This window comes from Phoenix dactylifera, chromosome 10 (genome assembly GCF_051530095.1).
Source record: "Phoenix dactylifera cultivar Ajwa chromosome 10, Ajwa_hap1_PhDact_Kaust_v1.1, whole genome shotgun sequence".
Classification (NCBI taxonomy): domain Eukaryota; kingdom Viridiplantae; phylum Streptophyta; class Magnoliopsida; order Arecales; family Arecaceae; genus Phoenix; species Phoenix dactylifera.
This window is the reverse complement of record NC_143199.1, coordinates 25,822,837-25,846,084: the sequence shown is the minus strand read 5'-3', so window position 1 is coordinate 25,846,084 and position 23,248 is coordinate 25,822,837. Positions and strand designations below refer to the sequence as shown.

Below are 23,248 nucleotides of genomic sequence, written 5' to 3'. Positions count from 1 at the left end.
AAGGGTCTTTTTGGAAAAAAATAAAAATAAAGTGATTCCCACCTCATGGGAAAGTAACTTTCCCATGTTTCTTATGGGAAAGACTTTTCCATAAATGTGGGAATCATATTTCCATGGGAATATAACTTTCCTATCTCTCTCCTTTAAGGCTGCAAATGGGTCGGGTCGACCCGAGACCCGACCCGTGTAGACCCGACCCGACCCGAATTTTAGGACCCGCGGGTCCGGGTCGGGTCCTAAAATTGGACCCGAATCATTTTCTGGGTCGGGTCTGGGTTTACCGAAGGGACCCGACCCGACCCGAATGGACCCGAAGAGAGAGAGAGAGAGAGAGAGAGAGAGAGAGAGAGAGAGAGGGGGAAGCAAAAGAGATTTTTTTTTTTGTGTGTGTGTGTGTGTTTGTGGGTTGGGGGGGGAGTAGGATTCAAGCGTGGAAGGATAGCAACAAGCATAAAATCCAAAGGAACCTCGGCCCGTTAGGATTCTATCTCCATCTATTACACTGTTGATACCTCTGGTGTCTCGGTAGCTGGCTTTTTTTTTTACCTTCTGTTTTCTGGTTTTTGTTTCTTTTAACTTTTGCAGAGAGGAAGTGAGGGAACACTGAACTGAATATGGGTCGCGCCAGTTTTCTGCAATGGAAGTGGATTTTGGAAGAAGGTCTGGGATTTTTTTTGTCCTCGTGAGAGGGGAGCTGGAAGACACCAAGTTCCGTCCAATCAGTCATATAGATAAAAAATAGTGTGATATGAAATTTGGCTTGTAGACCGACTTAGTTATAAGTCATGGGTCATCTGTTCTGACCGGAGGTCAATTGCAAGTCATGGGTCACCCAGCATCTCATAATTATGATATGACCAAATTAGATTTGCCCAAATTTTTTTTCTAAAACACAAAAAAATGGACCCGATCGGACCTGAACCCGACCCGACTTGGACCCGAACCCGATCCGGACCCGACTCGGACCCGACCCGATTTTCAACCGGGTCGGGTCTGGGTCCAAAATTAGGACCCGAACAAAAAATCGGGTCGGATCGGGGTCACTTAGGACCCGACCCGACCCGACCCATTTGCACCCCTACTCTCCTTTGAAAACTCCAACCAAACAAGAGGCATCTCATTACTTTTCCGTTGACCATACTTTCCCCCCTTCTTTTTCCGCGAACCAAACGAGCCCCGAGTGTGGAGTAGGATTCATAAACGTATCAGATTCTGAGTCGTATATTGGATCCTATTATCCGCAGCTATAGGCAACTCATGACCCATATGGATACAAATATTGATGTGGTGCGTTTGAGACATCTTTTGATGGCTACTACTCTATACAGCTCGGAACATCTTAGAGGTCGGATTTTGCTATCGGCTTATTTAGATGGCTCTTTCACGGTGATTTTATCGGCCGAAATACATCTCTTAGAGACAAAGTTTCAGCGAGAGATCCGAGAATGCTTATAAGCCGGAGTGTGTTCCTTATGAGATGAATATATAAAACTACAATGCCGCTGGGTTAGATGGGTGGGCTAATGTGCCTTTTGACTATGCTGATGATCAGATATCTACGAGAGATATCGTCACTCGACTCGATTTTAGATATCGGTATGTATGTTGTATTTTAAATATATGTAGTTGATTGTATTATTTTATAATTTGCATCTCATTACTTAATTCGAGGATATTTTATATTGCTCCTTGTAACATACAACATTTCACTAATTATTTTATGATTTGTATTATTTTAAAATAATAAGATACATCATTTAAGTTAAATCGGAGTCATAAAAATACAAAAAAAAATAAAAAAATCAAATTAGGCTTAAAATCATTAAAATAATTCTAAAAAGTGATTACCAATTAAACTAATTTGAAATACTTAAAAAAAATTTGGGCATACCAGTATTATATTAGCACGTCCTACTATACTGTGTATACTGTATTAAACCATATGCAGACTAGTCTGAATTTGGTACTGGTTCGGCGAACTTTGTTGGAACCAAAGAGTTAGGGCAATGTTAGCGGTCAGCCAAAACAGAATTTTAGCGACCAAAACCCAAACCTCAAGCCCATGATTTGGGCACGGACGGGCCTCGAAGTCCGGGAATAAGTTGCGATCAAAAGCGGTACTTCTTTTTTTCAAACGATGCTCTCCTCGCCAACATTTGAATCCTTTTTTCTCCTGCGATCAGGTATGCATACTGGTGACACCCATGTTATGAATAGATTACTTCCAAAGATTTTTTTTTCGGTTTATAAACACTTTTCTTGCCTTTATTTTGGAAGTTAGCAGTCTTGATTTTGGAGAAAAGTAGTTTGATTTGCCATTTTTTTAAAACAAAATGTTCAGAAATGAAGCTCTTTGTTGATTCTTGTGGTTTTGGGGTTTGGTTGAAGAGTGGAAACAAATTTTTTAGTTCTATGTGGTTGTAACTATCAATTGAGATATCGGATTTAGGGCTTGAAGATTTTCCCGTTTGAGCCAAATTCATGTCCCCATCTTGGTGTTGGATGAAATTTGTTGGATAGAATTATGCTTCTTTTTTCTTTCTTTCGTTCTTTTTCTTTTTCCTTGTGTTTTGAATCCTCATCGAGTTCATTTCATGAGAATATGATAGAATCACACTGCTGCTATTTGATTTGAGACGGAGGTAGAGAGGGAACACTTGCTGTTACTTTGTGAAAATCAGTTGCATATTACAGATCAAAAAATATATGCTTAGTCGGCGCAGCCTTACAAAGAGATAGAAGATAATAAGCAAGAACTTTCTATTGGGAAAGAAAGCACCAATCAAGGAAATTTTAATGGAAAAGTAACACTTGCTGTTGCTCATTTAGATGCATGACGAACAGATCAATGCACAGAATGCTCTTTTCAAGGAAAAGATAAGCTGACGGCAAGGATGGATCATATTATGCTTCCAATGCATCGCATTGACATGCATCTATTTCCCTTTTCCTTTTCCCTCACTCTTTGTGTCTCTGCACTCCATCCGTACTTACCATGCTGGTGTTGGAAATATCTTTTAAAGGACAGCATGCTAATTGGTTCATGTTAACTGCTCTCCCTCGTCTATAATTTGTCCTCAAGCTCTCTCCTAGGCTATCCTAGGTTGAATAATATTTGTATGAATGGGCGATATTTGGAAGTCTTCAATCCTTATATGCAAATCAACAACATCTTTGTCATTTTTTAATTTTCTATAGTTCCTTCCTGCATAGTCAATCTGACAATGTATCATCAGATACCTTGATGTTTCTTAACATCCTTATAGTTTTTATTAGACAGCTCACTTTCAAACCTTGTGGTGCCTTTTCTTTTTTCCCCCCTTTTTCCCTTTTTACTCTTTCAGCCAACCTCTTTGCTTTATCATTTGCTTTCTCTTGGAATAAGATTATGAAAGTGAATTAGCAGTTCTTACCATACACACTAAAACAACTTCATGAAGTTTTACAACTTGATTAATAGTTGAAATGAACTAGACCTGCTGTAGAATGTGACGCTATTACTTTAGCAAGCCTCAATTTTTCTTATCATATGCACATCAGGTTCCTTGCTGCAAGCTGGATCAAAGGAACTCTCTCTACAAGTGCAAAAGTATTTCTCCAGTATTCAAGCTGCTGAAAGTTGAAAAATTGATTTATAATCTTTATGTGATGCCCTCCCACACCTTTTGTTCTATCCATTGTCTCTACCCTCCCCCCCCCTCCTCTAGAGGATCTTGTATCTTTGTTCTTTCATTATCTCAATGAAAGTGGGTTGGGCTCAGCTCAATTCTTTTCTCAGGAAAAAGGAAATAATTTTTTCATTTATAATTGTGCATGGTCTTATAGTAGTGTTATGCATATGAAAATTTTGTTTCCTTTGTTGGATATAGTAGATTAGTAATCTTATGCTCATATTTCATGCATGAAGAAAATGTTCTTAAGTGCATACATTATGCAAAATTAAAAAATTCTTTATTGCTCTGTACACTGAACCAATGATATTTGCAATATTTAAAATCCAAAACCACCACAGGTCATTGACCGAATTTGTTAATTTATTTCGTAAAAGGCATTGATTTTATTTTTAACTTAATTAATATTTGGAAGTTTGAATTAAATACTAGTGTTTCTTTGGGTTTTCAGGTGAAACTTCTTTGATTGCTATGATATAGGAATTCAATGACAAGGATGTTTTCTTCTTGCCCTTTTTGTCATATGACTGTTCCCTTCACTGAACTGGAATGGTACGAGTTGTCCTTTCCGGGAGTTTAGCATTTTGCAAACCGCTGTTGTTTTGGGTTTGCTGATGCAGTTCCAGAATATGTATATTTGACTATATAACAGAAGTTTCGGTGATGTTGTAGTTGATGCTTGTTTCATCATGGAACACATACAGGCATGCCAACAATCACTTTGCGGAGGACGAACTTGAAAGAGACATGGCATTGGCACGGCAACTTGCTCTAGCTCCACCAAGTCCTAGAACGAAGGTAGGCTCTTGAGGTTGTTGTTTTATAGGTTGTTGCATTTGCAATTTTCTGAGAACCTTTCTTTGTGTGTGCATGCATCAGCTTGTGCGTGCTTGCGCTCACAATTTTTTGGAGAGCCCTTTCATTGAATATGTTTCTGGTGCATGTGTATGGGTTGTGGGCATGCATGGGCATGTGCATACATACATAAGAAAATTGTTCTTTTTATCAACTATAGGTTCAAACCCCTAGAGAGGGTATAGAACTATTTTCTAGCTCAATATTCTCTGCTGACTTGGTTAGTAAAGCATGGCTATAAATTTGTACCAAAAAAAAGTATGGCTATAAGTCATGAATTATATATCTCTCAAACATGCTTTCTTTTTTCAGCTCAAATTCAGTTAACTTTAGTTTTTAGATGTGTCTGAATGAAAATTTCCTTTCCTTGAAAGTAAATTTCTTTAAGAATACTTTATCTGAATGTGTTTGAGATTGCTTATATGTTCCCAAATTTCTTTAAGAATACTTTATCTGAATGTGTTCGAGATTGCTTATGTAAATATACTAGTTGAGTTCGAAATTGCTTTGTTGCAGGATAAGCCAGCAAATTATGTGGAACCATCTGTTGTTTATTCTGGAAGAACACCAGAAACAAGCATTGACCATAGTTCATCTGCTAATAGAAAAATTCTTGATCAAGAAATATCTTGTTTGGTGGATTTACAAATTAGAAGCACCTTCTATGAGGTTGAAGGTGGTCTTATGGCTTTGTTGAGGAGATGCTTGGAATTAGAAAGTGAAAATTCAAGAAGTATAGTATCAGGCCACATCGATCACTATCAGATTATCGAGTCAGAAGATGCTGGTTGGGGCTGTGGATGGCGTAACATTCAAATGCTTAGCTCTCATTTATTAAAACAGAGACAAGAAGCTAAAGTTGTTCTGTTTGGTGGTTCTGGATTTGTTCCTGATATTCCCTCACTGCAGAGGTGGCTTGAGATTGCTTGGGAAAGAGGCTTTGATACTCCTGGCTCAGAGTCATTTGACCATAAAATTTATGGCTCTAGGAAATGGATCGGAGCTATTGAGTGTGCCACACTCTTCCGTTCTTTTGGGCTTCGAGCAAGAATTGTAGATTTTGACAGTACAGCCTTGTCAAAGCAACTAAATAATGGAGAATCTAAAGGAAAAAAGATAAAGAAACAAGTTTATGGGCCAATGGATAAGTTTTTGCTCCGCACAAATTGTGATGATTTTCAAGTTGGTCCTTCATCATATGAAAATTCTTGGCAGGAACATCATTCTTTAGCTAGACATCCCAAAGATACTATGATAAATGGTGATGGTTCCAGAAAATATGAAAGGAAGATCAATGGTCATCAGGTCCTTGTTGATTGGGTCTGGAACTATTTTACAAGTGAGATTGGTGGCAGATTGGATAATTCTGAACATGTCCTTATCAGTAATAAAACGTGAGTTCACTCTAACCATATCTGTTCCTATGTAAATTAATTGGAACAGTTTTCCTATAAGCATTTTTATGCTTTTTATATCCATTCTATTCTCTCGCATGGTAAAATTTCTTTGATGGAGTAATACTTAATTATGGGCTTCCATTAGCAGGCCTTTGTACATCCAGCATGATGGCCACTCACGAATTATTGTTGGGATTCAAATGCAAAGGAGAGTGCGTGAATCACAAAACCAATTCATTCTCTTGGTTTTAGACCCTGCTCATGTAAGTTATGCTAAGCTTTGTTATTCTATTATATTGCATTTTGTGGCACTCACATTGATGTACTGGAGATGTCTATCTTGGATGATTAGACAAAGCGAGTGATGACATCCAGGTTACCATTTAAAGTTGCTTTGGCTTTCTTTGTGACTGATTGGAAATCCGAAAATTGGAAATCCGGAAATCAAATTGGTCATGAATGTATGAATGCAGAATAAAAATTTCGAATTTATGAATGTATTATTTAGCAGTTTCAATCCAAAGATGCACTGAAATAACTGTTGTTATGTCCTTGCATTTGCAAGTACATAGCATAATAGACTCAAGAATGAAACATGAGCAGAAAAACTGAAACCATTTTCCATGAATTCTGAGGTTAGAAGATGTTTAAGTCTTCTTGTCTTTATGCATTTCTTTTTGTTATAAATTTTTTTTAGCAGTATTCTTCAACATCTATCTTTAGTAACCAAATCAGTTATGAAGTATTTAGAGCTAAAACTAGAATGGATCTGGTGGACTCCACATCGTAATTGTTTATCCCACTTCAGAGTCTTTTGGATGCAACTTTCTTTTCCTATAATGATTGCTATCACCTAATGGCTTTCATCATTGTGGATCTTATTTAATTTCAATTTAAATTGGTTCTTAAGTTGCTCTTCCTTGCATAAAATTGTAACATGCCTTGTTAGGAAAAAAATGGTTCACCATATTATCAGATCTATAACACCCAAGTGATCAACTACTGACATATATTCTCTTTTTTAAAGAGTTAGGTACAATCTTGAATCTATGAGTATGTGGGAATATCTTGATTATTTTCAAATTCAATCATTTGAACTCCAAAATAATCAACTATGAAACAATGCAAATGACTTTGTTCTTCTGCATAGTTAACTGTTGATGATTTCCCAAACTTCTGTTTGCAGCAGAAGCAAAACTATACCTGTCAAATGAATCTCATATAAAGTTACTCATTGGTTCAAAAATAGCCAGATAAACTTAATGTGCTTGCCTTTTAAATCAAGTGCTTGTTTGCTTGTCAACTTTTCAAATAGTCATTTGTTTGCTAGTCACATACTGCTATTCTTTACAACTTTTATAATCAACATGTCCAAATTTATGGTGTTGACAAAGTCCATAGATACGTTAGAGGCAAGATTTAAACATTATGAACTATCAAATGCCATGACCAATATCTAATGTTGGGGGACAGAATGTTGTAACAAGCCATTAAAACAAAAAAGAAATTTTGGAAGCCTATTTTGTGAATTACCTTTTTCTGAGAATAATGGTAAGAGTGACACCAACTATTTCATTGAATTACATAATTCTTATGTTGTAACGGTTCTTATGGGCCATTGTAACAGCTTGTAACAGCAAAATGATGACTTAGTGATATTTCATAGATTTAGTATTTCCTATTTAAGTATGTTTCAAATACTGCAAAATAAGAAAATATAAACTAACTTCCTGATCAAGTGCTGATATCAGATGATGCTATTCTGAGCATCACCTAGTAAAAGCAGTAGGAAATCTAAGAGGCTTTACAAGCACTAGATTGGCTCTGAACCTTAAAAGAATGCTTTAAGACACATTTAATTGCCAAGGGGTACAATCAACCTAAAGAAAACACTTTAAGCAAGGGTGGCCAACTCAGTAGCAATTAATAAACGGCTCTTCAAGTTTAACAAACAAGGAATTGTGTATCACTATGACTATATGATCCATCAGTATCTGCATTTACAGTTTATATAAGGATATGAACATATGCTCCAGAGTCTCAAATCCAAGAAAGAATCTCAGTTGTGAAAGGAATGAAAGACCTGGTGCACCAATCCTCGCCATTACTCCATTCTATATTAATTCAGCTCTTTGCAGATACCGTTTCGTATTGTAGAATTATTGAAAGTAATCACTACATAATTTACCAATTAAGTAGCTGACATATGTTGTCCAAGTTGTCTTGTTGAAATTGGTTCTCATTGATGCAACGTATTGAAGTTTAGTAGGTCAGAAGGTAGATTGCTATAGTTGAGATTTGAGAAGGTTTAGTCTGTTTCATAGTTTAGGTTTATCCACTATTTCAACTAATACTTTCTTTCTCTCAACTAAATTGGTGGTAAGCATAACTGATCAAAGCAGAAGGAAATGTTAGTGGAAGAGAGTACCACCTAAGAATGAGGGAGTTGATTTAATTGACTGGGAGTCTGGGACAGAGTATGCAAAAATGAAGGCAGGAAGGGTCTTAATATTATAGTCATTGATATTGCTTTGATGAGAAAATGATGGTGGAGCATGGAATGGTTAATGAAGATAATGCGACACAAAGCCATTATTTAACACCTCTTGTTGATGGTGGAAGGTAAGTTCTGATCCATTGTTTTAGGTAATTTTAAGTAGAACATCGAATTAATATATTACAATCCCGACTAAATTTATTTCTGTGCATGTCTGCATGGTACAAGGGTGGTTGGCTGCGCAGATGTATGCACTTCCAGAAATGCAAAAGCTCATTTTAAGAATTTTTATATTGTTTTGTGTGCTTCGACTCAGCTTATATTAGAGGACGTCTTTCAGTCATACTTTCCTTCCTGTATCTTGCTTGTCCTTGATGAATATTCTTACAGAGTCAGGTGAAAGAATTCAAAATCTTCCTCACCAACTTACTAGTTGTTTCATTAATAGTTTTTTATTTATATTATTTAGGAGTTTCTTGTATTATTGCTTCCCAAAATTTCCATTTTTGTTGATGCTTACAGAGAACAGCAGCTTTAGAACGGTCTCTTAGAGATAGAAACGGTTGGCAGCAACTGATAAAAAGAGGGGTTCACACGTTTAAAAAGCCCCAGTATCAGGTCATATAAATGTAATAATTTTCCCACATCACAACTAGCTTATCCTGTAAACTATCTAACATATATTTTATGGTTTTAGTTATGCTATGTTGATCCTGGGGTTGCCCGTGGAGAAGAGATGGAGCAGCTCAAGACTATTAATAGCATATTAATTAAATTCTAGAAGGATGACTGTGAAGAAGATAAATGCGTGAACTCATCTAAGGTAATTATCATTTGAATATGTGCATCGTGATAATTATTATTCTCTTGACCCATGATTTTCTTATATTATTTCACTGTCATTATGAAGATAATAATTGATATATCTCTTTCCTTTACTATAGCGCTCATCTAGCCATCTCTAGAATTCATGTGATATCCCTATCATATATACAAAAATACAAAAAACCACTCAATGAACTTCAAACTGATTATTTTACAACTCAGTTAGCCTTCCATCTGGCTTTTTGGATAGAACAGTTTTGAATAAATGCCATTAGTTGTTGCGATTAAGGTGGTATGGCTTCCCATCTCAACCTCCTTACCCTTATCCATTACCACAATTACATCTGAACTAATCACCGTAGAAAGCCTATGAGCAACTGTATTTTGAGTGGTTCTGCACCATGGCACACTTTGCCTTCACCATTTTTTTGATCCTAAAGCACTCATGATTATTGTTTCAGATTCTCCATCCGGGGCATTGGTAGCTTCATCTGGCATCAACACTGCAGGCCTCTTCAGTAATATGATGATTATTTAGAATTATTTAGCCCAACTTCCACTTATTTAGAATTATTTTTTGTTTGCAATTTCCAAATTGAAATGAGATTCTATTGCATCAATTCAAATATCATATGAATTACCATCACAAACCAGTAGCACCATTCTCTCACAAAACTAACTCAATGCTTAGAGACAACCAAGATAGGAGTTCTAACTTCTAAGATACATGGAACATAAATTTACTTGTTTGATATTAGATGAGAGTTTTGGATATATGTAAGTCAATTTAATTTAGTGAATTTAATGGTCACAATAATATTTTTTGGCACACATCACAATAATGGTTAAGAGAGATGGAAAAAAGAGTTTTGCGTAGAATAAAGTTCATTCATAACTTTAGGATTGTGAAAGTTCTAAGATGGGAAGAATTGTACGGATATTTTGAGGATGGGATCCTTATGTTATTTTGAGAAAATAAAATTAATGATAGGGATTGTCTGGGAGAGGGTCATTTTGACAGTAGCAAAGTCTTCGTACAGAACATTGGTACATTAAATGTCTTTAGGATTAGAATTTAGGATAATCATAATTCTGACAGTAATTTGAATCACCTTATTAATTTCTAGAGGTGGTGAAGAAATCTAGGGTAGACTTTCAGGCATTGTTGTGAAAAATGCGGCTATTATGTATGGATGGACTGCATGGTAGGCACCAAGATGGATTTGCATCATGCCTTGGCACATGTGGCTCCGGAGCTATTTGTTTGCCTGTATTTTTAGATTCCTGCATTTTCAGATGCACCTGCAACTAAAAGTGTTGCATTTGTATTGCAAGTGTTTTTTTTGTCTTGCCTGTATTTAAAAACTGCAATTGCAATCCTGTGTTTGGTTGTTTGATGTGGAGAGGATGTCGTCAGCTTGCAACCAACATAGTAAAATTGCCTTCACTAATATTATTATGGCAAACCATCATGTTTATAATTATTATAATATTAGTACATTATATTATATATTATTATAATTTAATATATTATAATGTATTATAATGTCATCTTATGCTATAATATAATATATTACAATGAATGATTACAACATCATATATAATATATACAAGATAATATAATATTATAACATAACATAACATAATATATTTAATATAATAGAATTATACATAACACTACAGTATTATATATTATATTATAATATAGTGAATATCATACTATTAAATAATTAATTAGTATTGTAAATATAATATATTACAGTAATTATTGTCATCTTATTAAAATAATAATAATTATGTTTGTACTATCTTCATACTATAATAACATTATATTATTAGAGCTAGACTTAGCTATACTCAAGTGGATCTCCACTCTGATCTAGTCAGATCTATATTGAATAATGGAGATTCCACATCAATAATCCAAATTGTTGGATGTAATCTACCACATCTAAACTATTTACACATTAAAAAACATAGGATCTGGAGACCTTTAGACTATGCATCAAATGATCAAAAAATTAGACAATCTAAATGATATGAAATTATGTATATATATATATATATATTGATCACTTGATACATAATCTAAGAGTCTCCGAAGCACATGATTTTTAGTATGTAAGCAGTTTAGAGATAGTAGACCACATCTAATTGCTCGGATCAATGATATGAGACTTCCATCATCCAATATAGATATGATCGAATCTGAGTGGAGACGCACTTAAGTGTAACCAAGTCTAGCTCTTAATTATTATTATAATTATATAATATATTATAATTATATTTTATATAGTTACACATTATTACTATGTGATATGATGATATTCATCACTATTTTATTAAATAAGAACTATTATAATAAGAATTATGATAATATGTTATTATAATCATAGTTATATTATTATCATATGATTATTGGAGGAAGGTGATGATGACCCTTAAGGCTACATTAGAGCCCGCATCTAGAGATGTGTCCATTTTTGGCTGCATCTCTGGATGAGCTTAAAGGATGTTAGGTGCAACTCAATTTCCTGCATCTGATGCAACATTTGAGGCTTGAACATAACTCCAAACAGCCCCTTAGGATGTCATGGCTAGGCATTGCTCACTAGGTTTGAAGTTGCATCATCAACTTTCAATCCCCTAGGAAATACTCCGTAGTTTTGCACTTTTTTCTTTGCCCAAATGGAGCATAAATTTTTTTTGGGGTGTTTGATGAGATGAATTGAGATTCAATCATTGCTTGGTCCAAGATAGTGCTGTGCTAGGTTTTGAATATCAATAATTGAAAGTGAATGTCCATCGGTACTTGCCAGTAATTTGGTAGCAAGAGACTAAATGCTCCTACAAGAGAAAGTTTCAGGAGACTTAGGCCCTGTTTGGGGGAGCTTTTGGAGGGCCAAAAAGCACTTTCTGGCCCTCCAAAAGTACTTTTAGATAAAAAATGGTGTTTGGTAAAATTTTCGGAAAGCTGTTTCAGCTTTTGCGGGAAGCTGAAAACAGCTTTTAGGGAGAAGCTCCAATTTGGAGCTTTCCGAAAATGCTGTTTTCAGCTTTGTCGGAAAGCTATTTTTTGGACCAAAATACCCCTATTTAAATCACATTTTTTTTCCCCAAAATCCTTATCCCGCCTCTTCCTCTCTCACCCATCCTTTCCCTCCCCCTCTCTATCTTCTTCTTCCTCTCAACGCCGCCGCCTCTGTTTCTTCTTCTTCTTCTTCTTTTTTCTTTTTTTTTTTGTTTTGGAAGCTCGTGGCTGCCCACGGTGGCAGCCACCATGCCGGCCACCACCCATGGCCGGCGACCCCTCTATATTTCAATGAAATAAAATAATAAATAAATAAATAAAATAATGAGTGAGTGGCAAATAATCTGATCTAAATAAATAAATAAATAAATAAATAAATAAATAAAAATATTAGTAATTAGTTAACCAATTTTATCACCTAACTAGAAAATTTGTTAGAGAGATAAATGGTCATTAGAAGGATGAAAAATTAATTTACACTAATAATTATAATATTTTATATATTTATTATTGTATTATACTATAAATATAGTATTATATTACATTATATCATAATACATTGATATGTTATGTTAAATAATTTAATATTATATTAAGTTATTATTCTATAATACATAATGTTATAGTACTATATTATAATAATATTATATTACATTACATTAATATTATACTATATCATATATTTATGTATTAAAACATATTATATTTTATTATGCTTTGTTGTATAATACTGGTAATGTCCTTTATGGTCATTTTGTCACACAAAAGTACTTTCTCAGTTTGTTTACCAAACACATATTAAAGTGCCACAGCACTTTAAAAATATAGTTACCAAACAACAAACAGCTTTTTATAAATGCTCTGCTTCAGACAGCTCTACTTCCAAAAGCTCTACTACTAACAGTTCCCCCAAACAGGGCCTTAGTTATTCTTGGTGGTGCGAGTCTTAGGAGATCCTACATTTGATATATAATTTGATGGATGGTAGTTAAACTCTCTAGTATCTTTGTGCATGGAATTTGGTATTTGTGTGCATGTCTACATGTAAAAGCTTCCGATATCTATGACAAATAAAAAACAAAATCTTCTTATGGACCGATTCCCAAGTGTCATACCAATAGCATGTGTAAGCATGGGGTGCAGATATTTGAGGCTAAATGAAAAGGGTCTGGATAATGTAGCTGCAATTCATAGATTAACTATATCATTCAAGCATCATCTATGATGAATCGTGAGCTCCAAAAATCAACTCTAAATATCACAATTTGGGGTATCTATGAAATCCTATAATGACACGAACAGTCTAGTTATTCTTAAAGTCATGTTCGAGAAGTTGTTTAAATCTAACAGAAGTAGCATAGTTAATGAGGCAAGAAGATAATGCTTCCACTGGTAATCTCATGATATCAGACATTCCCCTAAGAACATATGGTGTAAAGGAATATGTGCTGGTCTTTATGTAACATGAGGGAATGGAAACTTTCTCAATGTAACGAGGGGAATGAAGATGCTAACTGGTCATCTAGAATGGGGCCATCTTGTTCTTGTAACATGCCTCTGAGAATGTTTTCTAGAAGATCTGGTAAACTTATTGCAAGCTGATTGTAGTGCGAAGCTCATCAACTCATTCGCTGCTGCTACCATGTCTGCTTTTTTTCTGTTGGTTGTAGGGGTATAGAGGTGGTCAAGATCATCATGGCTTAGTTCTTGTACTAGCATAAATGGTCATTATAATAAATTTGATGCTCACAGCTGGTGAAAAACAGCTCAGCAAACATTTGATATATCAGGCTATTTAACACCATCTTGTGCTTAAGGAAGACAACGATGAAATTTTTAACAGATCTGACCTGCTGAATGATGAACAGCAGGTTGGGGACTATTTGCTGAAAGGAAGACTTCTAGGCTGGATCAGCTACCTCCTCCCTTAAGAATGCAGATAGTGTGATGATTTGCTGAGTGTAAGACTTCTAGCCTGGATGAACTCTGCAGGACTGGTGCCAAGGTTCGTTCAAAGGAGTTTAATTAATTCATAGTAGGTTAAACCCCAAAGTTGCTTTGCAAAATGAGAAAGCTTTTGCATTATGCTGTGGCAGTAAAGCATGTCCTTCTATGTTTCCTTTTGAAACAAGAAGGCAGTATTTCTAATTGACAGCTTTCAGACTATCTAGTGCAGCATGGACTTCAACAATAGCAATGTGTTGACCATAGCAAAGAATGTGAACCTGTATTGGCAGATTGAAATCGCAAAAGTTCGAATTTCTAGAAATAGTATCTTAAATTTTTCTAGAAAAATTATGGAGACATACTCTACCCATAAAGCTATCCTAGAAGTAGATTAGCTTGGTGAAGTTGCGACATGATTGGATCTAGAACTGGAGGTCTATTTGATACTGTACTAATTCATGATTTGCAAAAGGCTGAATCGGGATTATGGATGTTTTGTCTAAATCAGAGAACTCTAAAGTGCAAATATTTGAAGATACGATGAAACATGGAAAATATTCATGCTGGTTCCTAAGCAAAGAAACTTGGTGCTGATTTGTCTGCTGGAAATCGAGATATTATTCAAGCTCTGCTTGGTTCATTTACTCGTCCTTGGTTTCCTCATGGAGATGCTTCTGATGGTAGCCAGTTTTTGAAAGTTAATGATTATTTTGTTCTTTTTGGACAGGTGATGGCAAAATCTCTACGAAATGGGCAGCTACTCAATATGCCATCATGAACAGCATTTCGTAAACTCATGGTAGGTCAAGTTACTATTCTACGATTATTCTTTCATAATACTTATATTTTAATATGTAGTGTTAGAATTGGCTATTTTGGTAAACGATATGACAACATAATATTTGGCATGTGATGTTGAATTCAGGAAGGCGAACAGTTTATGGAGGCAACAATCAGTACTGGTTGAAAGGCAATTTCCAGCTTACGTATATGTCATGCTTCTAGTGAAGATTTGTGTCTAGATTATACACTCCCTGGCTATCCTGATTACTTTTTCAAGGGGGGAGAAAGCATCTTAGTGAAAGCCAGAACAATTTAGCAGTATTTTTCTTTGTTTCATAATCATTTCAGCATAATATTATTGAATTGCTGGTAAATGTGCACTTCTTTCGTAGTCGATGCTAAGATAGGAATTATGCAGCAGATGGAAGCGTTTAGGTCATGATTCAATCACGTTTAAAATTTCTAAATTTCAGATAGTACTATCATTCTGTTGGCTTGTCACATACTAGCTCAAATATTTTCTCTTGCTTATTTTTACCGTGCCGCTTTGGATTATGAACAGCATAAAACTCGTTCATTTCTACCATCAAATCTTGGATTTGCTTTTGGCTTTTGATTTTTTTTCTGAGCTGAGTTGAAAAGCCCATAGTATGTCGTACCAGTCCGAACTGAGCGATACGGAGCGTACTGTACCATACTAGTTTGATACCGGTTTCCGGTACGGATGGCGTACTGACACTTGGTACGTTAAAAAAATTTTATACCATACCATACCGACATTGTGCTAGTGTAGCACTCGTATAGGGTCCGATGCCGATACAATGAATCTTGAAAAAGCCTACACCATCAATGCCCAGTGTTAGTAGTTTTGAACTTTGCTATTTTGATCGATTAGACGTTCCAATTTGATGCAATTCTTCTTTTTTTTTTTATGTATTACTGTTCACTGTTGAGTGTTGCCATCGAAAAGCAGATTGCTTGAAAGTGCTTAAATGGCTAACAAAAATATTACCTATATTGGTTTATTTGATGCAGTATGTGGTTCTAGCTTGAAACTGTTTGATCATTTAAAGTTTGATCCTGAATACATTGCAAAAAGCCCAGTAATTTTCCATGTACATGCCTTGTTACTTTTGGTATCCATTTGCTTTCCTCTGAGAAATTTTCCGTCAACTGGTAGTAGCTACCTATGCTTCATTTCGTTCTTTTAGATTGTAGGAGAATTCACCCTAGATCAGCAGTATGATGTCTTCGGAGGATCAAGAAAACCTCCAGAGTTCTTTTTTTTTCAGAATGCTAACATTAAGTATGCTCTAACTTTTGATTTTTCAGGATTATGTTTAAGAGTCATTGTTGGCTAATTCATTTTTTTTAACCCCACAGCAGCTGTCATCCTAGAAGTGTCCAAAGAAGCACTAAAGCAGTCGAGTCTCTTCAAAACTATCAGCTGCCACTCTTAAAAATAGATTGGCCATTAGCAAAACAGAATAGATAGATGTATTTTAATAAAAAAAAGCACACCTCATCAACTCTTAGTCAGGATTAATTTCATAGCCCCCTTTTTAACAGAAAAACAAATAGATTGTCCATTAACAATTCTATTCTGATATTTTGATAGCACTAAAAAGTTAGGTAGATGGCTGGTACTTGTCTACCATCATGACTTGAATGCCAATTCTAGAGTGGTCGCAGCCTGGTGCTAGATTTAAGGCATCAGCAGACCAAAGGAAAGCAGAAAAAATTGTAACTGAGGATGTAGCTACTGCATGCAAATTTTTGGACCACCATGTCCTTGTGGCACCATTTCTCAAAGAAAAACATCACCGTATTTAGCCATTAAATCCTGTCCTCAATAAGGCAGCATTTTAGTGGGCCACTCCTATCAATCACAATCAACCAACTTGTTGTTCTTTTATCTGTCTTGGTGCTCCATAGCCGGGCAAGCAGTACTGTGTTTGTGTCTGCTCGTACTCGATATCATTGAGGGCAAAATACTGGTGCAGGGGAGTAGAATGGAACAGAGTCTATAAAAATAAGGGCGCCAAGCTATTCCTGAAGGCCTCAATATGGTGCTACGAGCAAGAGTCGAATATTTGTTGATATCAGCTTTTATGCACTACTTTAATGGCAGAGCCCATCCACAATGGAATTTATGTATGCTCGAATATATTCCTCAAGAAGCACAAGGCGTGCATTAGCTTGGTAAATATGCTAGATTCTATAGATGATATGATGATATATATTATTAGAATGTTGCTTAGAATATATATATATATATATATATATATATATATATATATATATATATATATATATATGCTGGATTTTTTTTTTTATGCCGATCAGATCAGCTGAGAGTATTGCATGGTGTTCTTGATGAGATGATTGTATTTCTTTTGTCCGTGAATGAAGTGGCCTTTTCTACCTGGGTTTTTTTTTTTTTTTTATCGTATCAGTACCACAGGAAGGGAGACTCATGAGGTGGTTCCAATTAGCACCCGAGCCCAATCAAATTCGGCAAAATTGATCCAGTCTAGTAGGACCCAATTGGATGGACCAAATCTGACAATATATATATATATATATATATATATATATATATATATATATACACACACACACACAGATATAATTAAATGGGCCTATAGAGCAAGGAGCTAACTCGAAATTGACAAGCTATCCACCATGATCCGAGTGTTGATCTTTGGAAATGACAGAGATAGCATGTAAGTCAAGATGGACTTGACTAAGCTTAAAACTCACTTGGCATTAAAGGATGGATCCAAAGATAGGCTTAGCTAATAAATGCTAAGATAGAGAGGGTCGTAGCTATCTCTAGTGGAATGCTTTTCATGTAGACTCACAAGCAATGCCGTTGAGCTGCACCAAGTGGGTATAAGCCGAACTCTATAGCTCATATGTATATAAGTATTCAAAATCTATTCAAAAAATAACCAATATGAGACTAAATACACGCCCACATGAGTCCTTACATACATTCCTCGTTTAAGCCCTGACGTCCTCGTCAGGCTAAGGATCCAAATCTATTCAAATCCAATCACAAATATCATAATCAGCTCGTGCTTAGCTCAAATATGCCCATGCTGTAGTATCTCTTAATCCAGATAGATTATGGGCTGGGTTCACTCTAATACCATTTGTAAAAAACTAGGACCTTATCAAAAAAGTTAGCCAGAAGTTATTATTTGGATTTTTTGATCCTATATAAATATTTGAGATCTATCATAGGAATAACCGATGTTGAATTAAACATACGTCCGCACAGGTCCTCACCCATATTGTACAGATTATGAATTCTTATAGTACTTATATAGTTTTAGACCTATTGGGTCCTCACCCACATTGTACAAGTTATAAACTCTTATGGTGCTTATATAGTTTTAGACCCATCCATTTAAAAGCCCTGATTTTTGGAGGGGATCTTATCATAGTATCAAAGTTCACTGACCCTTCTGGCCTACTGAAACCTCCATGCTCCTATTATTAATCCACATATCGTTCCTCAAACCTAGAGCTGTTGAGGAGAAGTAATGCGCTAATGTCACAAATTTGAGTCCATTGCATTGTCATTTTACATTAAGTCTTGTTGGTTCAAATTTTTGATGCCCAATCTTCTTTTTCGGATGCTTATTTTGTGATTAATTCTTGATCCATGTATAAAATATATATTTTTGTGTATATAAATAGATGCAACTTTATGAAAAGAATAGATATAACTGTATGTATGGATTACATATATACAAAGATCAAACATCTATCTATTAATTTTATCCACTTGTTTGCTGTCTAAATTGACGGCACGGCGATGATCATGATGAGGGCATGGTTATACCTCTGCTACTAAAAACCAAAATGCTGCAGTAATTGGCTCCTTCGCATCGTCATCTGGTGGGTGGTTCTATATACACCCCCCCTATTGCTAAGGACACCCCCCAAAAACCAAAAAAAAAAAAATACCCAAACTAACCTTTAGTGTAATTACCATATTGCCCTTGAAATTTTCTCATACACCCCCCCCCCTCCCTCCTCCTCCGTTTCGTTTTGAAAAGAAAAAAAAAACACCCCTCAAACCCCCCTTAAACCCCTCGATCCATTTACATCGTTTAGGCGATCTTTGAAGGAGATTTAAGCCCCATTCGAAGCATGGACAAGCAACTAGTGATTTGGGACGAAAAATCGGCCGCAAAGGTACGTGTTCCACCTTGTTTCGAATTTTTTTTTTTTTCACGGTTCGTGCTCCGTTCGGCACTGGATCGCCGAACAAAAGGCTTCTGTTCGGCTGAACAGTGCCGAACAGAAGCCTTCTGTTCGGCAACCCTCAACCGAACAGATCTGTTCGGCTGCACAGTGCCGAACAGAAGGCTTCTGTCCGGCACTGTTCAGCCGAACAGAAGCCTTTTGTTCGGCGATCCAGTGCCGAACGGAGCACGAACCGTGAAAAAAAAAAATTTCGGGAGAAGCCGGCGAGGTGGTTCCGGGAGAAGCCGGCGAGGTGGTCGGAGATCGGGAGAATGCCGGCGACGAGAGGGAGAAGGGGGAACGGGGGGGTTTTGGGCGTTGGCGAGGTGTTTTGGAGGGGAAGAGCGGGGTGGGGGGGGGTTTGGGGGGTGTAGAGAGCAATTTAGGTGAGGGGGTGGGGAGGGTGGGGGGTAATTTAGGAATTTTTAATTTTTTAGGGGTGTCCTTAGCAAATGGGGGGGTGTAGAGAGTATTTATTTTTTTTTTAATTTTTGGGGGGTGTCCTGAGCAATAGGGGGGGTGTATATAGAACCACCCTCATCTGGTGCATACGTGCATTCATGTATCGCATGAAAAAGCATCACCACCCATATATATATATATATAATATATATATATATATATATTATAACGACTGATCATCTAATTTTAGGATAGGTGCAGCTAATAGAATCATAAGTGAGAAAATGGTATAAGAATGAAGAAGGAGCCTTCTGCTGTGTCCAAAATATCTCTTCAAAGTGCTGGACGGCGTAGGTGGTAACCTAATATGCCGTCCTATTTGTCTCAAAGTGTATATGTACAATTTGAAAGGTGCTGCATGTCGCAAAGAAAAGGGACTCCTCCCCCACCGCCCATTTGTCCTTCCATTACTTTGCCCTGGTTTTAAATAATAGTATTATAATTGCTATAACAGCCATTGTACTAGTTTATACTATCCCATTATTGCGATAAATAAAGAGGGAAAGACACGGCGGCCATTATTTTTAGTTATTTTTCATTATAACGGATCAATTATGATATAATTAATGATCATTATTTTTATTCATGTATTCTTTAAAACAAAATTAATTTTTTTATCAAAAAAAATTTTATTGCAAAAATTCCTCTAAAATGATTGTATGCTGCAAAATATATTATTTTTATCTCATAAAAATAAAATGATACCATTATTCTATTTTGTTATTGTCCATTATTTTTTATTACAGTAGCTGTTATTTCATTGATTATTGTAATATTAAAACTTTGATTACTTTTGGAGAATTCAATAATGACAGTTATGATTACACAACCAATAAAACTGTTTTAGCTATAATGGGATGGAGACAAGAGCTAGTGTCGGTCTCTTCGTAGCAGGAGTCATAGATAAGAGTGGGCCCAAACATTAAAGTTTTTATAAAATATTTTTATTTTACAAAGAAGATGCCCTGAGGGCAAGTGGACCAGCCAGCCTAACATTGAAGAGCCAGCCGTTTCTAATAGTTCCTTTGCGCATGCCTCGTAGTTGCAAGCTGAACAAAGTCACACGGAGAAACATTAACACACAAAATCTTTTTTTTCGCCGAAATATCTGGACAGTGTTGAGGGACAGATTTACCTTTCAGACCAAATATATTTTTTGAGAAGTCAATAAAGCTGCAGATTGAATAGCTGCTTATATGGCTAGTCATTCTGGTAGTACCTTATAGGTTGGAGATGAAAAGTTGCCCTGTGCACTTCGAGACATTTTGTTTTCTGACTTTATTGGGTGCATCTGTACTCGTCAGATATGATCTACCCGCTTTAGCAAAAAAAAAAAAAAATCCTTTTGCTCCTTAAAATCATCAGGGTGACAATATTTAACCGTTTAATCCATTTAACTTATTTCAATCTATTACATATTAAATTATATTATTTATTTAATAAAATAATCACGATCGAATCAATATTTTTAATATATTTAATAAATAGATTGAATTTAGATTGAAAAATTTTTGATCTACCATACATCCGATTCAACTTTTATTTTATTTGACCTAAGTGCCCGATCATGCTTTTTATCAATACAAACCTTAAAAGGCTCCCTGCTTGAAACAAACTTGCAATTGTTTTCTCTTCTTCCAATATGGAGTCTTTACCCTATTTTTGTGAAAAAAATCATGTTATGGATGAGAGCAGAAGGTTTTGGACCACAAATGGAAGCCACCCTAGGGAACTCCAAACCTTACTTTTAAATGTTATCTATTACATAGTGTCTTTTCTTAGGACCATCTTGTATTATGAGGAAAAGATGTCTTTCTTGCGGAAGCCAAACTTTCATCCTCTCTTCTCTTTGATGGGTCACAACCATATTGCAATCTACTCCTCTTAAATTCCAGATAGTATGGCCCGCTCACCCACCTTTTCCTTCTTTTAATTTTTCATTCTTTTTCAGAAAAAGACTCGGTACCTTGCCTCCATCCTTTTTCTCTGTTCCCTCCGCCCCCTATCATACGATGGTCATCCATTAAGATGTGTTTTAATCTAATATTGATCGCATCTACAACACATGCTTACTACCATATCTAAAATGTTAAAGGCAAATCAAGCAATGCTAATTTTGACTCCTTGTTTGCCACCCTCTATGATATTTAGGCTCCATTTGGTAGAGCTATTGGCAGTAGAACTTTAGGAAGTAGAACTTTTATAAAAACTATTTGTTGTTTGGTAACTATTTTTAAAGTGCTGTAGAAATTTAATATATGTTTAGTAAACAAATTAAGAAAGTACTTTTGATATGAAAAAATGATTATAAAAAACATTGCATAATATTATACAACAAAGCATAATAAAATATAATATATATTAATACATAAATATATGATATAGTATAATATTACTGTAATGTAATATAATATTATTATAATATAGTAATATAACATAACATATCAATGTATTAAGATATAATGTAATATAATATTATATTTATAGTATAATATAATAATAAATATATAAAATATTATCATTATTATCATTATATATTAATAAATATAAAGAGATATTTTCTGTAATTATAAAATTTTATCATGGGTATTTTAGTCTAAAAAAGTATAAATCAAAATAGCTTTCTGATACATGCTAAAAGTGCTTTTCAAAGAATCTCCAAAAATGGAGCTTTTCTCAAAAAGCTGTTTTAGTTTTTTAGCAAAACTAAATATTTTTTCAATTTTTTTACCAAACAACCTTATTCCATCCAAAAGTATTTTTGGAGGGTCAGAAAGTACAACCAAAAACTTTGCCAAACGGACCTTAATCTACCAAGTTGCCAAACTTCTCATTCATGAAGCTTTCTACCTTTCATTGTTTTTTTTTTGGTGTTTTTATGATCATGCGTATCACATAAGCCTTTCTCCAATCTTGTTTAGCTTCTACTCCCTTGTTTGATTTTGAATGTAGTAATGCAACGTTCTCATGCATGTGTGCTTGTCTTACATATTCATTAGATCACAGTCAAAATAAAGAATCAAGTACCAAATTCAATCAAATTGTCAAAAAGATCAGTGCATAAAATTAAATTGCTCGGTACTTGGATGGGAATTATATTGTTTGTGCACATGAGGTGGGCCAGAAGAGTTTCCTCCGGAGTGGCATTTCATTCAGATTGCTCTAATCTTTATGTATAAAGTTGATGAGATCATGCAATAGCGATCATCTATCTTAAACAGATCTTAATGAAACATTATAATGGTGATAAATGAAGCAGGTCGGAGCGCTTTGAGATATGTGCAGTGAGTGTCCTTAATTATGGGTCATATACTAGGATCTATGCAAGAGGATGAATGAAGACGTTCTTAGTGCTTTGAGATCTATGCAGCAAACAATCCTTAAGGGCTCGTTTGGTTCGCGGGAAAAGAAGGGGGGAAAGTGTGGTCAACGGAAAAGTAATGAAATGCCTCTTGTTTGGTTGGAGTTTTCAAAGGAGAGAGAAGGGAAAGTTGTATTCCCATGGGAATGTGATTCCCAC

At 35.4% G+C, this 23,248-nt stretch overlaps 1 protein-coding gene across 18 annotated transcripts; it reads left to right on the top strand.

Annotated features, from left to right (window-relative positions):
- The first annotated feature begins 1,962 nt into the window (after positions 1-1,962).
- On the top strand, positions 1,963-15,507 carry LOC103721764 (Peptidase C78, ubiquitin fold modifier-specific peptidase 1/ 2). 18 transcript variants are annotated; one of them, XR_015969400.2, is made up of 11 exons: positions 2,028-2,183; positions 4,123-4,223; positions 4,376-4,469; positions 5,043-5,920; positions 6,072-6,186; positions 8,308-8,545; positions 8,649-8,816; positions 8,943-9,038; positions 9,118-9,243; positions 14,951-15,022; positions 15,149-15,380. XR_015969400.2 is itself a non-coding variant. In XM_088705667.2 (8 exons), the coding sequence occupies exons 2-7, from the start codon at positions 4,159-4,161 to the stop codon at positions 9,199-9,201; spliced, it is 1,335 nt and encodes a 444-aa protein (XP_088561793.2). In that variant the 5' UTR covers positions 2,047-2,183; positions 4,123-4,158; the 3' UTR covers positions 9,202-9,243; positions 14,148-14,281. The 18 variants fall into 18 exon arrangements, 5 of the variants coding, with proteins under 5 accessions (XP_088561795.2, XP_088561796.2, XP_088561793.2 ...); XR_015969390.2 differs by lacking the exons at positions 8,308-8,545; positions 8,649-8,816 and adding exons at positions 3,541-3,589; positions 9,707-9,763 and having other exon boundaries at positions 2,093-2,183; positions 6,069-6,186; positions 15,149-15,507; XR_015969397.2 differs by lacking the exons at positions 8,308-8,545; positions 8,649-8,816 and adding an exon at positions 9,707-9,763 and having other exon boundaries at positions 1,963-2,183; positions 15,149-15,507.
- Positions 15,508-23,248: the final 7,741 nt, after the last annotated feature.